General features: G+C 38.2%; 1 protein-coding gene across 1 annotated transcript in view; it reads right to left on the bottom strand.

The window, feature by feature from the left end:
* Window positions 1-23,671, bottom strand: part of EFCAB7 (EF-hand calcium binding domain 7) — a 40,304-nt gene that overhangs the window by 3,273 nt on the left and 13,360 nt on the right. The window contains exons 6-11 of the mRNA XM_023515123.1: window positions 19,558-19,699; window positions 15,820-15,929; window positions 12,718-12,875; window positions 11,212-11,345; window positions 5,006-5,154; window positions 603-812 (exon numbers count right to left, since the gene is read on the bottom strand). Of these exons, the coding sequence (XP_023370891.1) occupies window positions 603-812; window positions 5,006-5,154; window positions 11,212-11,345; window positions 12,718-12,875; window positions 15,820-15,929; window positions 19,558-19,699 (903 nt within the window). The remainder of the gene's footprint in view (window positions 1-602; window positions 813-5,005; window positions 5,155-11,211; window positions 11,346-12,717; window positions 12,876-15,819; window positions 15,930-19,557; window positions 19,700-23,671) is intronic.

Below are 23,671 nucleotides of genomic sequence, written 5' to 3'. Positions count from 1 at the left end.
GAGGAACAGGAAAGATGGCTGAAGCTAGAAATTATTAGCTTGATAAAAGTACATCCTAGGCAGCAGAATGCATTTGTTTAGATAACATGATGATAATCAATAGGGTCTCTGATTGCATGGTTGGTATAAAAAACTGAGTGAAAGGCTTGGTGCCTGTAGCTCAGTGAGTAGGGTGCCAGCCACATACACCGAGGCTGGTGGGTTTGAACCTGACCTGGGCCAGCTAACCAACAATGACAACTGCAACAACAAAAAGATAGCCAGGCATTATGGTGGACGCCTGCAGTCCCAGCTACTTGGGAGGCTGAGGCAAGAGAATCGTTTAAGCCCAAGAGTTTGAGGTTGCTGTGAGCTGTGACACCACAGCACTCTGCTGAGGGTGGCAGAGTGAGACTCTGTCTCAAAACAAACAACAAAAAAAGTGAGTGAAAATTTTTTTGTTTATAATATTTCTTTAAAACATGCTGTCTATTATTAAAATAATGATGTATATGTGAAGACTTTTAGTAACAAACTAAATAAAATACAAAGAATAAGAAAGAAGATGTAACATGTTAGTAAACTTCATAACTAAATAAGGAAAATCTGCTTATAATTATTACCTTGTTTTCAATAACTGAAGTTATCCAGGTTTCACAATTATAAGTATGTACAATTATATTTTCATGGCCATCCATTAATTTGGCGTCACCTTTGTTAAGAACTGATTTACAAATGGCCTTCTCAAGCTGCCCACTGCAGGGCTCCATGTGAACAGGTTTAATTCTTGGCTTGCATTTTTCTGCATAGATATTGATGACAAATGGACATGCCTGTATGGGAGAAAAAGCAAATCTTGTTTTAGCCTTTTGATAGAATTTAAAATAAAGGAAAAAAAGGAGAAGAAACTATAATTTCTAGCAAATCAGTAATGCAGCACCTCCTTTAAGCCATGACACCATCCCTCCATTTGATTCAGTACCAATAAATATCATGTCATTTCATTTCTTTTTCTAAGTTTAAGGCTACAGAAAGAATTCAACAAAGAGCTCTAAAGAAATTATGTTTACAACTGAAACCTAATGCAAGGACACAGAGCACTGATTAAATGTAAAAAAGTAAATTTACAGTTTAAACTTAGTCTAAAACACTTTTAAAATCTAAGATCCAAAAATAGTTTCTGCATTTGGAATTGAATTTTACTAATGTTTTTCTTTAGTCTTTACAATACTCCACCACGTGATGCATCCAATAGCCTTTCCCGCCCCATCCAGCCCAGTCTCTGGCTTTCTCTGCACAGTTGCTCTGGCTACTCTGATCTCACAAATCCTAGAGCACATGAAGCCATCTGCCTGAAGTGTTCTTTCCACTTGGAAGAGTCTCCCCATATCCATTCAGACAGGTACCTCTTCCTCCTCCTTTAAGCTTAAGGTTAAGTGATCTGCCCTGGCCTTCCTTCCCATCTATCCATCCATCCAGGAACACTTATCACCTATACCTTAATTTAATAAGCAGATAACCTCCTTGCCACAGAGTAATTATAACATAAACATCAACTGAATCAGTCAGCAAAAACATCTTTAGATTTTATACAAATCACTGAAATAAAATGTTACCATGTTGAGCCAGGCATAATGGCACATGCCTATAATCCCAGTTACTCAGGAGGCTGAGACAGGACGGAAGTTGAGCCTGGGAGTTCAAGGCCAGCCTAGGCAACATAGTGAGATCCCATATTGAAAGAAACTATGTGACCACATGTACAATCTCTACTGCTATTGGAAAGCATCCCAAATTTTTATATCAACTGGTTATGAAGTGTTAGTTTTTCTTTCTTGTATTACATCTGCCAGTGTTAACACCCTGAATACAACTCCATGTCCCTTACTAAACGAAGAGAAGGTCCTCAGTATGATTCTATAAATCCAGAACCATCCATGCTTAGACCAAACTTTTGGATGCTCTAATACCAAATATTAAATTATTTGTTGATGGTTTTTTTTTTTTTTTTTTTGAGACAGAGTTTCACTATATTATTACCCTTGGTAGAGTGCCATGGTGTCACAGCTCATAGCAACCTCAAACTCTTGGGCTTAAGCGGTTCTCTTGCCTCAGCCTTCCAAGTAGCTGGGACTACTGTGCCCACCACCACACCCCGCTATTTTTTTTTTTTTTTTGTAGTTGTCATTATTGTTTAGCAGGCCTGGGCCAGGTTTGAACCCACCACCCCCGGTACATGTGGCTGGCGCCCTAACCACTGAGCTACAGGTGCCAAATCTAAAAGCATTTTTTGTTGTTATCATTCCCAAACCTCTGGAAAAATGAATAGGGCTTTAACAGAGTTGGAAAAGTACATCCTTTAGAGATAGAATGAGGTTCCCCAGAGAATCTCCAGAAACAAGAGGTTCCATAAAATTAACTGCTAAACCAAGAATCACTGAACAAGCACATGACATAGACAGCTTCTTCCCAAGACCACTGTAACAAGATTCTTCTCTAGGTTATGTTCTTCTTTGCATACTTTGGTTTTTCATAGTTTTCCTCCTTATTAATTTCCTCTTTACTGTATTTTTCTGACTTGGCCTGGCATATTCTCATTAGTAATAAGGACTTGCCTAAGTTGAGACTTTAAGGAATATGTGCTTAAACAATAAGAAATAAAAAAAATGCAAGATATACTATTTATCACAACACCCAGAAACAACACACCTCCAGAGCCACTAAGAACTCCTGGGCAGCCACGTATCTCCTGGGCTGCTCCCACACAGAAATCAGACTGCAAACCCAGCTCCAAGGCTAGTTGCTCCATATGGCTCCTTAGCAGGTAGGCCACTGCAAAGGCATGATACCCAGTGCCCTCACTGAGCTTTATTTTCTTATGTGCACTGCAGAAGAATAAACCCCTTATGGAAAAAGACTCCTAAACATAGAGATCCCATCCGTTGGGGGTTATCAAAAACTGTTCCTTTACGTTAGTTGACAGAGTAAGCAATACAGCCTAACCTCTCAGGCATAACAAACCAGTTTAAATTGTTTAACCCAGGTAATTTAATTATATAATTTAGCCTGGGATTTTCCTTTGCCAACCAGGAAGGAATCTTTACAATGCTAGTACTTCAGGTTGTACCTGGATTAATACTATAAATAAAACAATCTATAAGCAATTAAAGGAGGAAATGATTAATATAAAAGGCTGTACAGGCAGACTCAGGGAATCCATGGGACTTGCTTTCTAAGCCATTCCTGGAAAATCTGGGGTCACAATTCTGTAGTGCCTTCCAGTCAGTTCTTATACTACTACTAATTATACTTGTTTTTCTTAACTAAAAACTGCATAAAGTAAAATCAGATTCCACAGATAAAACCACATCAGAGAAAATTAAGAGCTGTTGAATTTTTGATGGTTTCTTACAGCTTTAGCTGGATAAAATCAAAAGAGGAACCAAGAATCCAAAAGGTCTCAGAAATTTTGGAAAACCTGGATTATTCTGTTGTCAGGGTAACACTAGCCATCAGAACTGGTTTTAAACTTGTTCAGTTGATCAGGAACAACTTTCACTTTTGTAAAGCAACCAATGTCAGCTCCTCTCTTTTGAAAGTCAGGAAATCAAAGGTGAATTTGTACCAATAAATACATCGCTAAGTGCTAGCCAATCAACAGTCTCAACAAAGTGACCGTCCTTTCCCAGATGCTGTCAACTCATTGACACTTCTAAAAGCCAGGCAACTCCTGAGCTGCACGCCTCCCTCAGCTCTACAAAATAAATCAAAGCATTTTTCTCTGAGCAGAAACCATGCCTGACCAGCACACCTTTCCTTTACAATAAGCAATACATTTGGCTTTGCCTTTTTGTTTCAGTTACTGAGTGATAATCTCATCATCCCCTGACACTTTCCAACGTATACTGTGTTTTTTTACCTTTTGAATTCTAAATGACATGAATATATTACCTATTCAACAAATAAATAAAATTAGAATTAAGTAAGATTTTATCACAAAAAGCCTTCTTGCCTATGTTTTTGAAGGCAAATGAAATCAGTAAATGTTATAAAAAGTCTTAAAATGCTCTTAACTAATTTTTCTATAAAGCAAAAATGTGCAGCAGATTCAGAATTGTTCATAGATTAGATGCTGATTTTATGCCCCGGTTAAAATGTGAGATTCCCTGAACGCTAGGTTAAAGTAGGATATAAAAAGGTCCTGTAACTATATTCACCCTCATCACAAAAAATGGCCAAAAAAAAAAAAAAAAGAGAGAACTTGCAGAAAACAGGCTTCTGAGAGATGAGGAATGATGTCAAAATGAGGAAGGAAGTCAAAGTCCCGGAGCACCGACCAGTTAAAATCTGTCAACACTAGTGTTGTGTTCTTAATTTGATTCAGATACTATTTTTAATTTTAAGAGTATAAACAAATATATCTAACACGCAGCCTGTAACTAAAACTCTAAAATTCTGTATTATAAATCTAACACAAGAATATAAAATTTAAGAAGGCCTAATTTTTATCACTTCTCTGGTTTATAAAAGTCTTATTCAATTTCTATTACTATCACCATTACCATACCTGTGCAGAGCTTTCTATGAGCCAGCCACTGTTTGAAATGTTTTACAAATTTTAACCCAAGAAATACCCGTTATAAAAAGATTAGAATTCCAAATTCTCATGCAGACAGGTTCTCCATATTATAAGAGTACTTAAACTGTTAGGATAAGGAATTTCCCTATATAAATGAGACTTCAATCATTCAAGACACCTCTAAATATAAAGGATACACATTTTTATTACCAATTTTTGGTTTGATATTTTCTGTTCAAACTCTTTTGTCTCTGAATTATTTAATGATTGGCAGTAACTAATCGCCGTTCTCATTGGCAGAAACAAGCTGTTGTACCCGGAATTCACTTATACAACAAAGTTCAAGGATGTGAGTGCCTAATTTGAAAGTCACATGTTAGGAGAATGTTCGTGGGGTAAAATGTTATATATACTAAACCCACCGGCAAACCTTAAGGGTGTTTTTACCTCTGTCAACTGCAGGGCTTTATTGTAGCCCATCGAGTGCAGAGTCACCCAGAGATCACGGGGGTCCCCTTCTCTATCGTTGGCTTCCATTAAATTCAACTCCATGAATCCTTGTCTTGTTAGTTCATTTTTCTTAGTGTCAAAATTCTCTGTTAAAACAACCAAAAGTTTTGTACATAATTTTAAAATGCAGACATGTAATAAAGTGTCTAGTACTTATTATTCACAAATGTCTACATGAAAGGAGGCCTCCTGGGTCTATGAGCAGCCTTAGCCAGGAAGGAGAACGGCTCAAAACATGCTTACGAGTCACGCTGCTGGTTTCTCACAACTCAGCACAGGCAAATCACAGGACATGGTTTAGTTTTTCAGCAAATACTGAAGTTATAAATTGTGCAAGTATATCCTAAAATTAGAGGAAATTGTAATTTTTCTATGTGAATTCCAAACTGCCTGCTCACTTGCAGTATATACTGATAACATATTTCAATAATTAAAATGTTTCACATGTATTTGCCACTTAAACCTAGAAGAAATTGGATGAAGTTGATATAACAACCCCCAAACTACCAGACTTTCAAAGGGGGAGAGATGGATTGTGCCAGATTTAAGGAGACTACTACAAGGCTATTTCCTCTAAGTTTAAGCAAATTGTCCCTGAGCTTGAAAGATGGTTAGATAATGGGGAACATTTTGGAGTCCATAAACCAACAACATTCTCCCAGGCAGGTCTAAGTGCCCATTTTAACACTACTTATGAGCAAAACTAAGTTCATCTAGAAATATCCACACATGTATAATTTCTAAATCTGTGACATGGATAGTGAATACTCATTTCTTATGGATCACATTTTGTTAACTGTCTTGAAAGAAGAAAGACTTTATATTCCAACTCCTAGAACCTGTAATATACTCAAGAGAAATGGGTATTCATATTTGAGATAGCATCTCTTTTGTATATATTATGGTGAGAAAAGCAGCAGAAACATAATTGCCTAAAAGTGATTGACTGATTAATAGTTCAAAAGGTTTAGAAGTTATGAAAAGTGATTCATAACTTTTACAAGGAAAAAAAAACTAAATGAAGACTGAATTTGATTGTGAAGATAAATGGTAGCCACAAAAATGGAGGTTGGAATTACCATGTAATAAAGTAACATGAAAAATTAATATTTGATATACAATACAAAGAGAATATAAAAATATATCTAGATACTATACTGTAAGACTATCAATAACTAATCCACTTTTTAATTTTCTTTTTTTTTTTTCCTTTTTGGCTGAGGCTGGGTTTGAACCCACCCCCGCCAGCATATGGGGCCAGTGCCCTACTCCTTGAGCCACAGGCGCTGCCCAACCAATCGAATTTTCAAACTCAAAATTCTTGGGTGGCGCCTGTGGCTCAGTGAGTAGGGCACCAGCCCCATATACCGAGGGTAGCGGGTTCGAACACAGCCCCGGACAAACTGCAACAAAAAAAAAAGCCAGGCGTTGTGGCAGGCGCCTGTCATCCCAGCTACTTGGGAGGTTGAGGCAAGAGAATCGCCTAAGCCCAAGAGCTGGAAGTTGCTGTGAGCTGTGATGCTACAGCACTCTACTGAGGGCGATAAAGTGAGACTCTGTCTCTAAAAAAAACCTTAAAATTCTCAATCCTTATTATTTTTTAGAACATTATTAACTGCTGACTCCAAGACTTACTCTGAAGCTACAGTAACCATGTGGCATGGTGAGAGAACTGACAACAAGATCACTGAAACAGAACAAAGTGCCCAAAAATAGATCTACCTAAGTATTATCTATGCAACTATTTGACAAAAGAGCCAAGGCAATTCAATGAAGAAAATGTCACCTTTTCAAAAAACGGTGCTGAAACAGGTGGACATCCATATGGAAAAAATTAATAATAGTAATGGTAAATCTTGGTAAAGACCTTATAACTTTCACAAAAATTAACTCAAAATGGGTCACAAACCCAAAGGTAAAACACAAAACTATAAAACTTCTAAAAGATAATACAGAGAAAATCTATGCAACCTTGGGTTGGTGATAGAGTTTTAGATATAACACAAAAAGCATACAAACCCAAAAGCGTGATCCATGAAGTAAAAATTGTGAAGTGAGAATTTATTAACATTAAAAATTTCTGGTCTGTCAAAAACACTCTTAGAGAAAGAAGAGACCACACCATGTGTGGAGGACCATGCATGGAATTCTAGCACTTTGAGAGGCTGAGGCAGAATTATTGCCTGAGGCCAAGAGTATAAGACTACCCCATCTCTGCAAGAAAATAAGAAAAATTAGCCAAATGTAGTAGTGTTTGCCTGTAGTCCCCGCTACTCTGGAGGTCAAGCCATGAGGAATCACTTGAGCCTAGGAGTCTGAAGCTGCAGTGAACTAAGATCCTGCCAGTACCCTATAGACAGGGCAACAAAGTGAGACCTCATCTCTAAAAAAGTAAATAAAACAAACAGAATAAAAAGAAAAGCCACAGACTAGGAGAAAGTACTTGCAAAGTACACATCTGATAAAGGACTTGTATTCAAAATATATAAAGAATGTTTAAAACTCAACAATAAAAAAACAAACATCCCAACTGAAAAATGGACAAGGCCAGGTGTCATGGCTGTTGCCAGTAATACAAGCAGTTTGAGAGACCAAGAAGATCGTTTGGGGCATGGAGTTCCCCAAGACCAGCCTGGGCAACATCGCCAGACACTGTCTCTCTAAAAGAAAAATAATTGCCTTTTTGAAGGTAACTGGGTGCTTGAAAATCATCGTAGAAAAGAGAAATCTTTGCAAACATATCAAAAAATAATTTGAAAAAATAAATTTTTTTAAAAATGGGCAAAAGATCTAACAGACACCACACCAGAGAAGATGCACAGATGGAGATAAGCACATGAAAAATGCTCGGCACCGTATGGCATGTGGGAACTGCAAACGAAAACACAGTAAGTTACAACTACGTACTTACTAGAACGACTAAAATCCAAAGAACTAACAGTACCGAACGCTGACGGGAATGTGGTACCACAGGGATTCTCATTCAGTGACGATGGGACTGCAAGATGGTAAGGCCAATTTGGAATACAGTTTGGTAGTTCTCCCAAAGCTAACTATAGTTTCACCATACAATTCAGCAATTGCTGAAGTGAAAACTTACATCTGTATAAAAATACGCACATGAATGTTTACAGCAGCTGTATTCGTATTTGCTAAAAACTGGACCCCACCAAAATGTCCTTTACTAGGTGAATGCAAACACAAACTGTAGCATGTCGACAGAATGACACACCACTCAGCACTAAAGGGAAATAAGCTCCCAAGCCACACGGAGACCTGGAGAAACCTCCCATGCAAACTGCTGAGTGAGGGAAGCCAGTCTGAAAAGCTTGTCACTGTGGGACTCCAGCTGTGTGACACTCTGCAGAGGAGACGACAGAGACAGTGAAAAGATCGGTGCTTTGCTGGGGTTTAGGGGGATAAGTAGGTAGCTGAGTAAGTAGAGCACAGGGGATTTTTAGGGCAGTGAAACTATTCATGATAACGTAATGGTGGGCACACGACATTATGTACTTGTCAAAACTCAGAACTGAACAAGAATGAGTCCTAATAGGAACTACGGACTTCAGTTAATAATACAGTCTCAATAGTCATTGGTCCATTGTAACAGATGTACCATACTACTATAAAATACTTACAAGAGGGGAAACTTGGGAGCAAGGAGGGGTAGATACCTGGGGGATCTCCATAGTTTTCTATTCAATTTTTCAATAATCCTAAAACTGTTCTAAAAGTAGAATCTATTAATAAACAAAATAAAAATTTAAAGGCAATTTTAAATTTAAAAAACTTTATTAAAACAATTTTTTTTCTTTTTTCTGAGACAGAGTCTCATTATGTTGCCCTAGAGTACCATTGTGTCATGGCTCATAGCAACATCAAACTCTTGAGCTCAAACGATTCTCTTGCCTCAGCCTCTTGAGTAGCTGCAACTACAGGCGCCCGCACAACACCTGGCTACTTTTAGAGACGGGGTCTCACTCTAACTCAGGCTGATCTCAAACCCGTGAGCTCAAGCAATCCACCCACCTTGGCCTGAGCCACCACACCCAGCCTATTGAAACAATCTTATGGATAATACATGTTCTTATTATCAGGGGGAGGAATAAGCAGAATTAACATTACATGTGATGAGAGAGACAAGCATTTCAGAACCTGAAAAGCTCCTTTCTTTGCAGTATGGTTAATGTTAGTGAAAGTACATACCCCCCATATAATTTTTCAGGTCAATAATTTTTGGAGGCTTTTGATTGCTTGGAGTTCAAGGTTGTGAAGAAGAACTATCTTGAAAGCTAAGTGTGAAACTATCTTGCTGTGTAATGTGATCAGGTTACTCAATTTCTTTGATTCTATTTCTTTATTTCTGAAGTGACAATAATATAATACCACTAATAATACAGAGTTGATGTGTAGAAATACTTAGATCAGTGCCTGGTATATGGTATGCTCTCAAAAATTATTAACTACTAACCAATTTAATTAAGTTATTAAACTAGAATATTAATTCTCAACAACTTTACCGTTAGAAAATCCTAATTATGATCTCCTCTTACGGAATGTGCCGACTAGAGTGCCAACAAACAGAATTAAAAGATTATATCATTAAAGTCACAAGATGATTGTATCTTTCTAGAGACAATACTCTGATATGCGTATTATAAATCTTATTAATCAAAGTTTATTATAAATCATGTATTGCTTGCTATTAATTATTTTTATTTTTAGCTAAAAAAAAGATATACTATAAACCATCCTTTATACTAATAATATGATATTTCTACCCGATTCCCACCTGGCTCCCGACTTTGCCAGGCTCAGACCACCGACAGCACACTCCTCTCTCCTGACTACATCCCATCTTCTCATACTTCTTGTTCTATGATCTATGGTTGGCTATGGCTTGTTGGCTTTGCTCTTGGATCTTGCAGGCCTTGGCTTAAACACACAAGTCCCACCCTCTTCTCAGAGTCCTTCTGAGTGACAACTAACTCTGGCCTCATTCTTAGTGATTTTCTTTATCCGTATTAGCATGTTTGGCTTCAATCCTTCCATGGATGGACCTTTCTAATTCAGCTCAAATACAAAAATTATTCTGAATTTTTTTTTTTTTTTGAGACAGAGCCTCAAGCTATCCCCCTGGGTAGAGTGCCGTGGCATCACAGCTCACAGCAACCTCCAGCTCCTGGGCTCAAGCGAGTCTCCTGCCTCCGCCTCCCAAGTAGCTGGGACCACAGGCGCCCGCCACAACGCCCGGCTTTTATTTTGGTTGCAGCTGTCATTGTTGTTTGGCGGTCCGGGCTGGGGATTCGAACCCGCCACCTTAGGTGTACGTGGCTGGCGCCTTAGCCGGTTGAGCTATAGGCGCCGAGCCAATTATTCTGAATTTTAACATGGGCCAGGTGCAGTGGCTTCACGTCTATAATCCTAGCACTCTAGGAGGCCAAGGCAGGTAGATTGGTTGAACTCAGGAGTTCAAGACCACCCTGAGCAAGAGTAAGACCTCATCTCTACTAAAAATGGAAAAACTGAGGCAAGAGGATCTCTTGAGTCCAAGAGTTTGAGGTTGCTGTGAGCTATGATGATGCCAAGGCACTCTACCCAGGGTGAAAGAGTGAGGTTCTGTCTCAAAAAAAAAAAAAAAAAAAGAATTCTTAACATGCATAAACAACATTGTGAAAACCTTAAATTTTAAGTAAAACTCTCCAGTGGTTCTTAACCTTCCTAATGCCACGATGTATTTTCACTGTTACGAAGGGGTCACCACCCACAGGTTGAGACCTGCTGCTGGCCCATTAGCTCTTTGCTGCCCTCTCCTGGGCACAATTGTAGCTTGTGGCCATTTTTGGCCCAGTGATTTTAAGAGTTTATGTAGTTTTTTATCTTCTAAGCCCCAAAGACCAAAGGCTAAAAACTGAAATTATGATTAATTCATACTTTCTTTTAACTTGATGATTATACCAACTATCAGTTTAATGAAAATAAGTGTTTATCTTTTTATGATCTATTAACTACTATTTTTTAATTGTCACTAAATGCTATAATATTCATGAAGAAAGAAAAAGTTTGGCTTCTAATGTGCTGGGGGTGAAAGGGACATGTGTGTGTGTTCTAACAGATCCACTAAGAAAAAGAACCGAGCTTACCTCTGCAGATAGCCCACGCATCTTCATGACATTTCTCACCACTCGTTCTCAATTCAAAAAAATTATATTCTTCAAGGCTAAGAAAACCATTTCCATCTAAATCAATCACTTCAAATATATCTGATAAAGTAGACCTAAAATTATAAAAATAGCAAATTATTTATCTCTAAGGGAATTGCACTAGGAAAGGTTTCTATAAGGATAACTTTCCAAAGGACATAATATCATGGCATTAAATAATTTCTATAAAGTTAATATATCCAAATAAAGTTTGGCTCAGTCTGGTATTACATGAGGTAAACAAACTTCTGAAGCAACCGCAGTATCTCAACACACAGAACTGAGTGAACAGTGCAGTCTCCTCCTGCTTCCCTTTTCCTAATCTTTCTCTTTCCTCTTTACCAACAGCCAACTTACAGTGCATATCTAGTCTCAGGTATGGGACAACTACCTAAGTTTTGTTTTTTTTTTGAGATAGAGCCTCAAGCTATCGCCCTGGGTAGAGTGCTGTGGCGTCACAGCTCACAGCAACCTCCAACTCCTGGGCTTAAGCGATTCTCTTGCCTTAGCCTCCTGAGTAGCTGCCACAGGCACCTGCCACAACACCCAGCTCTTTATTGGTCGTAGTTGCCACTATTTGGCAGGCCCAGGCCACATTCGAACCTGCCAGCTCTGATGTATGTGGCTGGCGCCTTAGCCACCTGAGCTACAAACGCCAAGCCATACCTAACTTTTGCATTTCATATTTGGCAGTTACTTATATCAACTGTGCAACTAGCAGGATCTATTTCTAAAGGCAGTTATCAAGCAGGGGAGAAATTGCTGGATGTGTGACTGAAGTTGATTTGCCAAATGTATGGCACGTAAGTGAATGGCAGTCCCAGACCCACGAATGGAAGATCGTTTTCAGATGCCTAGAGAGTAAGTCCCAGACCCATGAATGGAAGATCGTTTTCAGATGCCTAGAGAGTAAGTTGTTTTGTTTTTGGCATATGTTTATGGTATATAACATGTTTTTTTGATACATATATACATTGTCCAATGACTAGATCAAGCTAATTAACTTATCTATTATCACATATACTTTCTGTGGTGAGAACAGTTAATATCTACTCTCTCAGTAATTTTCAGGTACATAATACGTTGTCTTTACTATAATTACCATGTTGTACAATAGATCTCCCGAATTTACTCCTCCTTTCTAACCAAAGTCTTGTATCCTTTGACCAATACTTCTCCTACCCAGCCCCCTTCCCTCAGTAACCACCTCTCTGCTCGTGTTCCTACGAGTCTGACTTTTTCATGCCCCACATGGAAGTGAGACCCTCTGGACGGTATTGTCTTTTTGTGCCTGGCTTACTTCACATAGCATGATGTCTTCCAGGTTCACCCACGTTGCCATAAGAATAACTGAACTAGAATCTGAGGATGGGGTGGGGGCTGGCCACAGGGAAGGGGGGAACCTAGTCTACATGTTACAGTTCCAACCCCCAAAACAAAACTTACCTAAATTCCTTTGTAAGAAATAATTCCCCTGTTTCATCTCTACCCACAAGTTGGGCTTCTTCTGTCACTGGTTTTACTTCTTTCCTCAGCCTACAGCCAGTTGTGGAAGGAATTAACCAGTAAATTCCAGGTCCTAGTTCACCAGTCCATCCAAATACCTTTTTGCAAAAGAATTATACAAACAACCATGAGTCTTAATGAGATTTTCTTTTGAAAAAGAGGCACTTTTAATCAATATTCACCAATTCTATTAAATTTCTATCAGTCTTTTAGAGGATTCAGATTATTTTTGTTAATGGTAACCCATTACAAAACATATAAACTTCTTTCTATATTTTTAAAACAAATGCCTAAAACTATATAGGAGGTAAGAAGTTATAGTAGAACCTCTGTAAGTTGATCACCCAGGGGAATGTAACAAACTGGTCACCATACAGAGCTGATCCACATGAGGAACCAGGCACGCTGTACCAATGTGTCCACGTGGTTCACGATCAGTCTATGAAAATCAGGTCAACTTGAGGAGGTGCTCAGTGAAGGGAGGTGGTCAGCTATGGAGGTTCTACTGCATAGATCTCCTTTTTAAAAAAAATTTTTTTTGCATATATCTTCTAAATCTTCCCTAATAACTGTCAAAAATTTGTGATACAAATATCTTCTACAGGAATTAAAGAGAAATTTTAGGATAATTGTTTTATGTAAATCCCAACCTCCTTTAAAGAAAAGTAATACTATTCCACGTTTCAGTTTCCTAATTTAATTCAAATACATATGTATAAATTTGTAAAGCAGAGTTCAATGACCTAAAATAAAAATTAAATATATTTGTAAAGGGTTCACTGTTAACCATTTTTCTAACAGTGCAATTACATAGACAAAAGCACTGAAATTTTACTTACGTAACATGGACTATAAAACAAGATGCAAAATCTCAGGTCAACCTGTCTTACACAAAATTCTGTTTCCTGCCACCTGTTGGATATTTATAATGAGTGCCAGGATATTTGTATAGGAAGACGTTTTATTCTCTTGTTGTAAAAGAAAGCAAATAGTATCTATGTACCTCCTAGGAGCTTTTTGGAAGCCAAAAGTTTCCTATAAAAAGTAAGAGTTGTCTTTGTCAAATATTTTTAAATCTAAGTATTTTCTAGTTGTGTACAACGGCTATTTGCTCTCCTATAGGGTAGTATGTCCAAAATCCAGGTATATTGTAGGTTATCCTGGAGGCTTTTATCAAATATGTTTGCTCATCTGAGTTCTGGGTTTCATCTTAGCCCTGACAAGTCAGAGACACCAAGGTCACCATCTAATAAAATAGAGGGTCATTTCTAAGACTAAACATTTACCACACCTATGCTCTGGAAATCACAAGCTTTGAAATGAGCCATATGTAGACTAATATTTACAAATGAACAAACAGGTCTTGGAGCTTGCTAATATGTATATTCTATGAACCCACCTTATCTTCACATAATAGCCCTGCATCACCTCTGTGATGGCAAATACAAAGGTTTGTGTAGGCACAAAACTCTTCTTTAAAAAAATTGTGAAACTAAAATACGAATAAAAAGTCCTTGATCGATTTAATATAGCACAGATGAACAGAAGCCTATATAGGAAAGAGGTAAATAGAAACTCATTCAAACTTTATTACAGCCTTGCTTATGTACTAACTTTTTACACACGCAATCTCATAACAAAGTAATTTTACCTAGAACAAAATGGAAAAAACTATTCTTTTAGACAATGCTTTAACCTGAACTTAACTTTGTAGTCAGTTCTGAAGAAGAGTTTAGTCAAAACATTAACTTATGCCAATGTTATTTGTTTCTCGTCTGTAACTACTCCTGTCTGTTAGGAAGCCTACAGTAAAGATGTCTACGTAACATCCCACCAGGGAAATGTGTGTCTGTCACTGGGCCGATACAAAGATTAAATACAATACTGTGTGAGCCCTTGAATAGCATTATTTCTGTTGTTCTGTAGCAGATGTGTTTTGTAGTCCTCATAAAATAAATAGCCACATTTATCTGTCTGCCTCACACATTTGGCCTCTGAGTAAATTTATAATTAGAAAAGATCAGAACGACCCCGTGGGCAACAAATAAAAATATTTAAAAGCATTTCTTCCTATCAGTCTATTTTTGAACTCATACTAAGAAGCCAGTCCTGAGGATGGCAATCTGAAGGGTTTTCTGTTTTGCAGTGTAATAAGACAAACATCTACAACAACTTTCCAAAGTCTTGAATTGCTTGTATACAGGGGGAAAAAATCTACTGGCATGCATCTTTTTTACTGAGTACATAAAACAAAGTTCACATGTGTGGCATCAGGGCATTTAGACAAAAGGGAAGTACAGTGTCACATAGCTTATAAGTTATAAAGCCATAGCCGGGTGAGGGGACTCACACCTGCAATTCTAGCACTCTGGAATGCTGAGGCAGGTGGATTGCTTGAGCTAAGGAGTTCAAGACCAGCCTGAGCAAGAGCGAGACCCTGTTTCTACTAAAAACAGAAAAACTAGCTGGGTGTTGTGGCAGGTGCCTGTAGTCTCAGCTACTCAGGAGGTTAAGTCAGGAAGATCATTTGAGTCTAAGAGTTTGAGGTTGCTGTGAGCTGTGATGCCATGACACTCTCTACCCAGGGCAACACAGTGAGACTTTGTCTAAAAAAAAAAAAAAAAAAAAAGTTATAAAGCCAAGATTCAAGACTGCCATTCAAACCTCAATTTTTTAAAGACCGGGTGTTACTATGTTGCCCAGGCTAGAGTGCAGTGGCTATGCACAGGCACAATCATAGCTCACCACAGCCTCAAATTCATGGGCTCAAATGATCCTTCTGCCTCAGCCTCCCAGACAGCTGGGACTTTAGGCATGCACCACCATACCTGGCTCCTGTCCTTGATTCTTAACAAATCTCTTTACAATTAATAAAACATATAATATCTATAGCACTAAAATGCAGAGTGCTAGGACTGCAGTACTTAAGTACTGTAGAAGGAACATAAAAGATAAAAAAAAATATAGAAAAACTATTATTTTCCCAAAATTTATGTTTATACTATATTTTTAAATTAAACATTAGAAAATAAATATATATACTTCTCTATTTCGTAGTTCAGTAAAACACACGAGCTGTAGATTTGTTTGACTCTCGTTTTCCTTAAGAATATACAAGGCTGTATCAACTGATAACCACAGGGATGGTTTTCCTGTAAACAAAAACCACGATCACCTTAACATAAACAATCACTACTTTTTCCAATCTAAAAAAAGAAGTTAATGGTTTCTTTCCCTTTTTGATTTTTTTTTTAGAAATATACATCCCATTTTATATGTAAATATCACCGCTTTTGTAATAAGATACTAGCTATATACAGGGAACCTGGGAGAAACATTCTTTACATATTCACTTTCTATAAAATCTATAAATTAAAAACAAACACCATAAATTTTTTTGAGTTCATCAAGAGCTGAGGTTGCAGGCAACCCAGTAGCCTGAAATCCAAGGAAAACAGAACTTTTTAGGGAGAGATGGATGTAAGCACTGGGTCACCTGAGGTGGAGCACAGGAGGGAGAGAGGTCAGACGTGTCTATATGCTGAGAACCCCAGAACTGTTATCCCCAGCTAAGATCTTTTCTCTGAATTTAGATATATATAACTAACTACATGTTTAACAACATTTCTACTTGGATTTCTACTTCTAAAACTGGACTCTCCCAATTCCTTTAAAAGAACCATCCATCTGCAGCCTTCTTTATCTCAGTTAATGATAACTTTTTTCTTCCAGTTGCTCAGGTAGAAAATCTTGGAGTCATCTTTAACTCTTTTCTCATCTCACATATCAAAATGAATCTTTAGAGGCTGGGATTGGACTCACACCTGTAATCCTAGCATTCTGGGAGGCCGAGCTGGGTGGATTGCCTGATCTCAGGAATTTGAGACCAGCCTGAGGAAGAACGAGCCCCCATCTCTACTAAAAATAGAAAACCTATCCCGGTGTTCCAGTGGGTGCCTATAGTCTCCGCTACATGGGAGGCTGAGGCAAGAGGATCACTTCAGTCCAAGAGTTCAAGGTTGTTGTGACCTATGACACCATGTCATTCTACCCAGGGTGACAAAGTGAGACTCTGTCTCAAAAAAAAAAAAATCCTTAGGAAATTCTAGGGTTCTGCCTTCAAAACACATACAATCCAGAATCTCCACCACCTCCTGTCCTGTCTACACCCTGGTGCAAATGCACTATTAGTTCTCTCCTAGAATCCTGCAGTAACAGTAACACCCACTTGATTCCTTATCTTCTCCTGAGTATCCTTCAGCCTATTTTCAACATAGCAACCTGACTGCTCTTGTTAAAATGTTAACTCAGATTGGATCCTGCTTTCTACTCAAATCCTCTAATGGAGTAAAGTTAGGAGAGTGTTGCTCCTTCCCTAACAGTAAGAAGTGAACAAAGTACAAAGCCACAAATTTTCTGGAACCCATCAGAGCTGAAGTTACAGGACAACTATGTGGCCCAAAATCCAAGGAGTGACGGGATGTGAGCAAGGGCTTACCTACGGTGGATCACAGGAGAAAGAGATCTCAGGAACCACACACGTGGAAGAAGAGATATTTGAAGAAGTGAAGATAGAGAATTTTCTAAAAATGAAAGACAACAAGCCACAAATCTAAGAAGCCCAGAAAATAATCAAGTAGGAAAAATACCAGAAAACTCAAAAAAAACAAAATCCCATATAACACCGTCAACAACAAAAGCAAAAACTACCTAGACGCACATTTAAACTGCTGAAATTCAACAATAAAGAGAAAAATCTTGTAAAAATGAGGGAAAAATCCTCATTTCTCTGATTAACAGCCTAAGTCCTAAATATGCCCCAAACCCCTGTATCTGATTTTGTCCTTTTCCCCCAGGCCCTCCTCACTCACTGTGCCTCTGACACTCTCCTCTCTGCGCCCAGGGCCAGCATTCTTGTAACTCAAAGCTCTACCTGAAGGCTTCACCACCTCCTTCACTCTCCCAGCACTCCCACCACCTTCCACCTACAAAGCTTGTTCCCTGGAAGACAACACAAATGGCAGCCCTCTCCGTAACCACAGCCCCTTGCAAGATGACGTTGCAGCTCTTCTTTCAAGAGATCATGCCTATTTCCTCACCCTACGAATCTTGCCTGTGACTTGCTGTGAGCAACAGAACGTAACATGCAGCCAGTTTGGGGCCCAGACCTCTGGCAGCCCCATTCTGCTTCTGCTTTCCCCGCTCAGATTCAGGTCCCATGACAGGAGCAAGTTCAGGCTAGCAGCTAACTGGAGGAGTAGCGATCATGAGGCAGAGTCAAGTGGTCCCAGCTGAGACCCAGTCCATAGGAAAGGACCCCACCAAGATCAGCAAAGTCACCCACTAGCTAATCTGTAGCTGAACACACCTGTGTACACACGGCCTGTAGGGAAAATCCAGGCCTAGATCAGACTAAGACAACGATGTAATCGACCTACTGACTCATGAGCAAACATGCTTAATTGTTTTCAGTGATGGAATTTCAGGGTAGTTTTTTTTTTGTTTTTTTTTTTTTTGCAGCAAGAGCAGCTAATAATTTAATAATTGATACACCTCTTTCAAATTCTTTGTTCCTATGGCACCTTCTTAGTGAAGCATACTCCAAGCACTCCATTTCAGTGGAAACCCAACATCCCCTTAGCACTCACAATCCCTTTTTCTGTCCATGTTTTTCCCATAACACTTATTCTCTAACATACTAGGTCATTTTTTTTTTTTTTGGCCAGGGCTGGGTTTGAATCCACTACCTCCGGCATATGGGGCTGGTGCCCTACCCTTTTGAGCCACAGGAGCCACCCTTTATACCACGTCATCTTTTATAATTTTTATTATTTATTTCCCCCATTAAAATGTAAGTTCATGAGGGCAGAGATAGTTGTCTTATTGACATTTTCATATATCCTAAACACCTAAGTTGAGGCTTACCATATAAGATCCTCAATAAATCTTTGATAAATAAATAAGAAAAGGAATCTTATTCAAAAGAATATAGAGAATTAACAAATACACTAAGTTTGCAGGGCTATCTTGATTCTCTTCTCTGAAAAGTTACTATTATAATTATCATTTAAAAGTATTAACTACCAAGAATTGTAAGTGCCCTACAAGATGTGCCTTGAAAACTTTCTCTGATGTAGGAGGGAAAAAGAATGGAGGTGGAGGAGAATCCTCTCATAAGAAAATGTTCATAGGTAAATATTATAAAAGAAAAATAAAGATTAATTTAGATCAACATTCATGTCTATCTGGGGATCACCATTACAGAGATCTTTTGTTGATTAAAAATTATATAATAACCATTTTAGACACTAGAAATTATTGATTTTTATCTAGAAAAAAATTACTACATGAATTCAAAGATTATTAAGATTTTTGAAGTCACTGCCACAGGACTTTGAAGATATTAAAAAATACTTACAGTTTCATATTGTCTTGACTTATGCCCCTACAGAACTTCTCTTATCCAATTGACTGATTAATTGATAAAGCTGAGATTAGCTGGCAAATAAAAAAGTTACTTCTATATAATAAGAAAAACAGGTAACATTGTTCTTATTTTTAATAAAATATGCTTTAAACATATGCACAAAGCAATTTACTTGCTTTGCATGATATGATAACATAGTCCATCTACATCTAAACCTTGTGTTGAAGTGTAACCATGTTTCTTACTTAGACAGATTGTTTTCTTTACCAATTAGGACTATGGAATACTTACATAAATATTTTCAAAGAGGGTACAAAGAGATCTTTAAAAACATATAGAAAATTTAAGCTTGCCTTCAACTTGACTCAGTTTTAACGGCTTAATTGTGAGATAAACCATGGACCTCTGAGCTATTTGCATCCTGTATTGATGACTAATAATTTCACCATCTTCCTCTAAGAAGAAGCAACCTTTCGACTGTACCGACTGCCAGTCCTGAAATAAAGAAAAAAATTTCAACAATATTTATTAAATGTCTCCAGCATGCACAGTAGTGAGGAAAAACTTGAAGAGGATATAAAAGAAACATCAAATACAGCCATTGCTCTTCAGGATTGTGCAAAATAGTCAGGAAGCAAAAAAATAGTCATGACACAATTCAGTTATAATTGGCAATAATAGACAGTTAGGACAAAAAAAGAATTATGAAGATCTGACAATTAAGTTCATGAACTTGCCGCTGTCGACTTATATTGGCAGCACTGTACAAACAATTCACTAAGGTTTCACAACCTTGGTCTATCAGTATTTCACAGTTGTGTTTGTGTCAACATGTGGCAGTGTCTTTCAGAGTGATATTCATTATTGTTGCGTGTTTTTGAGTGCTGTAGTGAGAATGTCAGAACTTGAATTAGAGCAATAAATAGACATTCATAAATTTCTTGTTAAACTTGGCAAGAATGGAGGTGAAATCAAAGATATGTTAGTCCAAGTTTATGGGATAATTCCATGAAGAAAATAGCAATGTACAAATGAACTAAACTTTTTTGGAGGGGAGAGAAAGCAACACTGATGGAGAGAGGTCAGGGCAGACAAAATCATTGCAAAAATTCATTAAACTGTGCATCAAAAGCATTGGCTGACTGCAAGAAGCAGAGCAGACCAAGTAAACTTGATAGAGAAACAGGAAAATCTTAACTGGAAATCTTGGCTAACAACTCATGGTTCTTGCATCAAAACAGTGCACCAGCTCACACAGCACTGTCTGTGAGGGTGTCTTTAGATAGTAGACAAATTACTGTATTGGAATTCCCACCCTACTCACCTGATCTGGCCCCCAATGACTTTTTTCTTTACCCAAAGATAAAGGAAATATTGAAAATAAGACATTTTGATGACATTTGGGACATCAGGGGTAATATGACAGTAGCTCTGATGGCCATTCCAGAAAAACAGTTGCAACATTGCTGTGAAGGGTGGACTAGGCGCGGGCATCAGTGCACAGCTCCCCAGAGGAGCACTTCAAGGTGACCACAGTGAGGTTCAGCAATGAGGTGTGTGGCACTTTTTCTAGGATGAGTTCGTGAACTTAATTGTCACACCTCATATGTCAGATCTTGTAACTAGAATTAAGTACAACTTGAAAATAGCACCTTGGGAAGAAAGTAAAGGATACCTTACTGAAGTTATAGAAAACTACACCATTACCACTTATCATTAGTAGGCTTGCCTACCTGTAATATGAGACATATTTCTGTTCTACTTCCAAAAATAGAGTACTCATTAGACTTTGAAGTAACTTTATAAAGGAAGATGCTAGAGAATTATCTGTAAGGATTTTTAAATAATAAGCTTAAGTCTTTAATAATATTTTTAATACTGAAAACATGTGCATTAGCTCTATACCAATAATATTACGTCTTTTTCATCCTTTAAAGAAAAAGATTTTCCATGGCACTGAAAAGACAAGACCAAAAATAATTTATATTGAGACTGATTTCTCACTTACTTTTTTTTTAAAAGACAAAATTATCCTAATATGCACTTATACTTCATTTTTCTATTTTAATATTTAATATGACTTACGCTTAATATGACTCATAATTATTTTCATCTTATTTTAATATATTTAAATAAATCTAAAAATTAAAAAATCCCCATAACTCTACCTTCCTACTTTGATTTTTCTATAATCCTTTCTAATAATGACCTCATATAGAAATTTATTTTTTACATTCTAATAAACACCATCTTATGTTCTTTTTTTAAAATTTAATCTTATATCCGAAATTATTTGCTGTTAGAAAAGAACAAGGCTGGAGGACTTACACTTTCTGATTTCAAAACTTGGTGCAAAGCTACAGTAATCAAAATAATGTGATACTGGCATAAAGACAGACTGACAGATCAATAAATGGATTAGCCCAGAAATAAACTCTTGTATATATAGTTCAAATAATTTTCAACAGGGTGCTGAAACCAATTAATTAAGGAAGAGGCAGTCTTTTCAATAAATGTGGCTAGGAAAACTAGAGATCCCCATGTAAAAGACTGCATTTGGACCCTTACCTTGTGCATATATAAAAATTAACTCAAAATAAATTGATGATCTAAATGTGCTAAAACTGGCTCGGTGTCTGTAGCTCAGTGAGTAGGGTGCCAGCCACACACACTGAGCTGAAGGGTTCAAACCTGACCTGGGCCTGATAAACAACAACAGCTGCAACCAAAAAATAACTGGGCGTTGGGGCGGGTGCCTGTAGTCCGGCTGCTCTGCAAGCTGTAGCAAGAGAATTGCTTGATTGTCGCAAACTGGTTGGAGGTTACTGTGAGCTCTGATGCCACAGCACTCTACCAAGGGCGACATAGTGAGAATCTGTCTCAAAAAAAAAAAAAAAAGTGCTAAAACTGTAAAACCATACAGGGAAAGCTAATATTGAATTCAGCCATGCTTTACCTGATATGACTCCAAATTACAGGTAGCAAAAGAAAAACTGGGCAAACTGGACTTTATCAAAACTTCCTCAAAATTGAGCTTCACTCTTGTGCATCAGAGGACACTACCAACAGAGTGAAAAGAAACCCATGGTATGGGAGAAATTATTTGCAAATCATATTCCTGAAAAGGGTTTAATATCCAGACTATGTAAAGAGTTCCTACAACTCAACACAAAAAACCAAACAACCAGATTAAAAACTAGGCAAAAGAATTAACTGGCCAATTCTCCAAAGATGTACAGATGGTTAATAAACACATGAAAAGACGCTCAACGTCACTAATCATTAGGGGCAAATCAGAACCACACCGAGATGCCACTTCACACCTGTTAAGATAGCTATTATCAAAAAACAAACAAACAAACAAACAAAAAAAACAGTAAATAGGCTTGGTGCCTGTAGCACAGTGGTTACAATGCCAGTACCAAGGCTGGCGGGTTCCAGCCTGGCCCGGGCCAGCTACACAATGACAACTGCAACAGCCGGGTGTTGTGGCAGATGACTGTAGTCCCAGCTACTTGGGAGGCTGAGGAAAAGAATTGCTTCCAGGGGTCTTCGAACTACAGCCCGTGGGCCACATGCAGCCCTCTGAGGACATTTATCCGGCCCACCAGGTGTTTTTGCCGCCACTGCCTGTCCTGCTTAGCAGCTGACTTGTCCCGGGCCCGCAGTCCAGCCCTCCGGAGGTCTGAGGGACAGTGAACTGGCCCCTGTTTTAAAAGTTTGAGGACTCCTTAAGCCCAAGAGTTTGAGGTTGCTGTGAGCTGTGACACCACAGCACTCTACTGAGGGTGACCTAGTGAGACTCTGTCTCAAAAAAAAAAAGGGGGTGGTGATGGTGGTGCCTGTGGCTCAGTGGGTAGGGCGCTGGCCTCATATACCAAAGGTGGTGGTTCAAACCTAGTCCCAGCGAAACTGCAACAACAAAAAAATAGCCAGATGTTGTGGTGGGTGCCTGTTATCCCAGCTACTTGGGAGGCTGAGGCAAGAGAATCACCTAAGCCCAGATTTGGAGGTTGCTGTGAGCTGCTACACACAGCACTCTACCGAGGGTGATAAAGTGACACTCTATCTCTAAAACAAAAACAAAAACAAAAAAAACAGTAAATAACAAAGATTGAGGAGTATTTTGAGAAATTGAAACCCCTGTGCACTGCTCATACAGATGTAAAATGGTGAAGTCACTGTGAAAAACAGTAGGCCAATTCCTCAAAAAATCAACCAAGAATTTCATATGATCTGGCAATTCTACTTCTGGGTACATATCCCCCCAAAATGGAAAGCAGGGACTCAGCTATTTGTATTTCAATGTTTACAACCTCCCTGCTCACAATATCCGAAAGGTGGAAACAATACAAATGAAAGAATAAGCAAAATGTGGGGTATACATACAATGGACTATTATTTAGTCTTCAAAAGGAATAAAATTCTGACATGTGCTATAAAGGTTCCTGGATGAATCTTGAAGAT

The sequence above is a fragment of the Otolemur garnettii genome, unplaced genomic scaffold (assembly GCF_000181295.1).
Source record: "Otolemur garnettii isolate 467f Iridium unplaced genomic scaffold, OtoGar3 scaffold00066, whole genome shotgun sequence".
Taxonomy (NCBI): Eukaryota; Metazoa; Chordata; class Mammalia; order Primates; family Galagidae; genus Otolemur; species Otolemur garnettii.
Note: the sequence above shows the minus strand (reverse complement) of the source record. Positions and strands in the feature narration are given on the sequence as shown.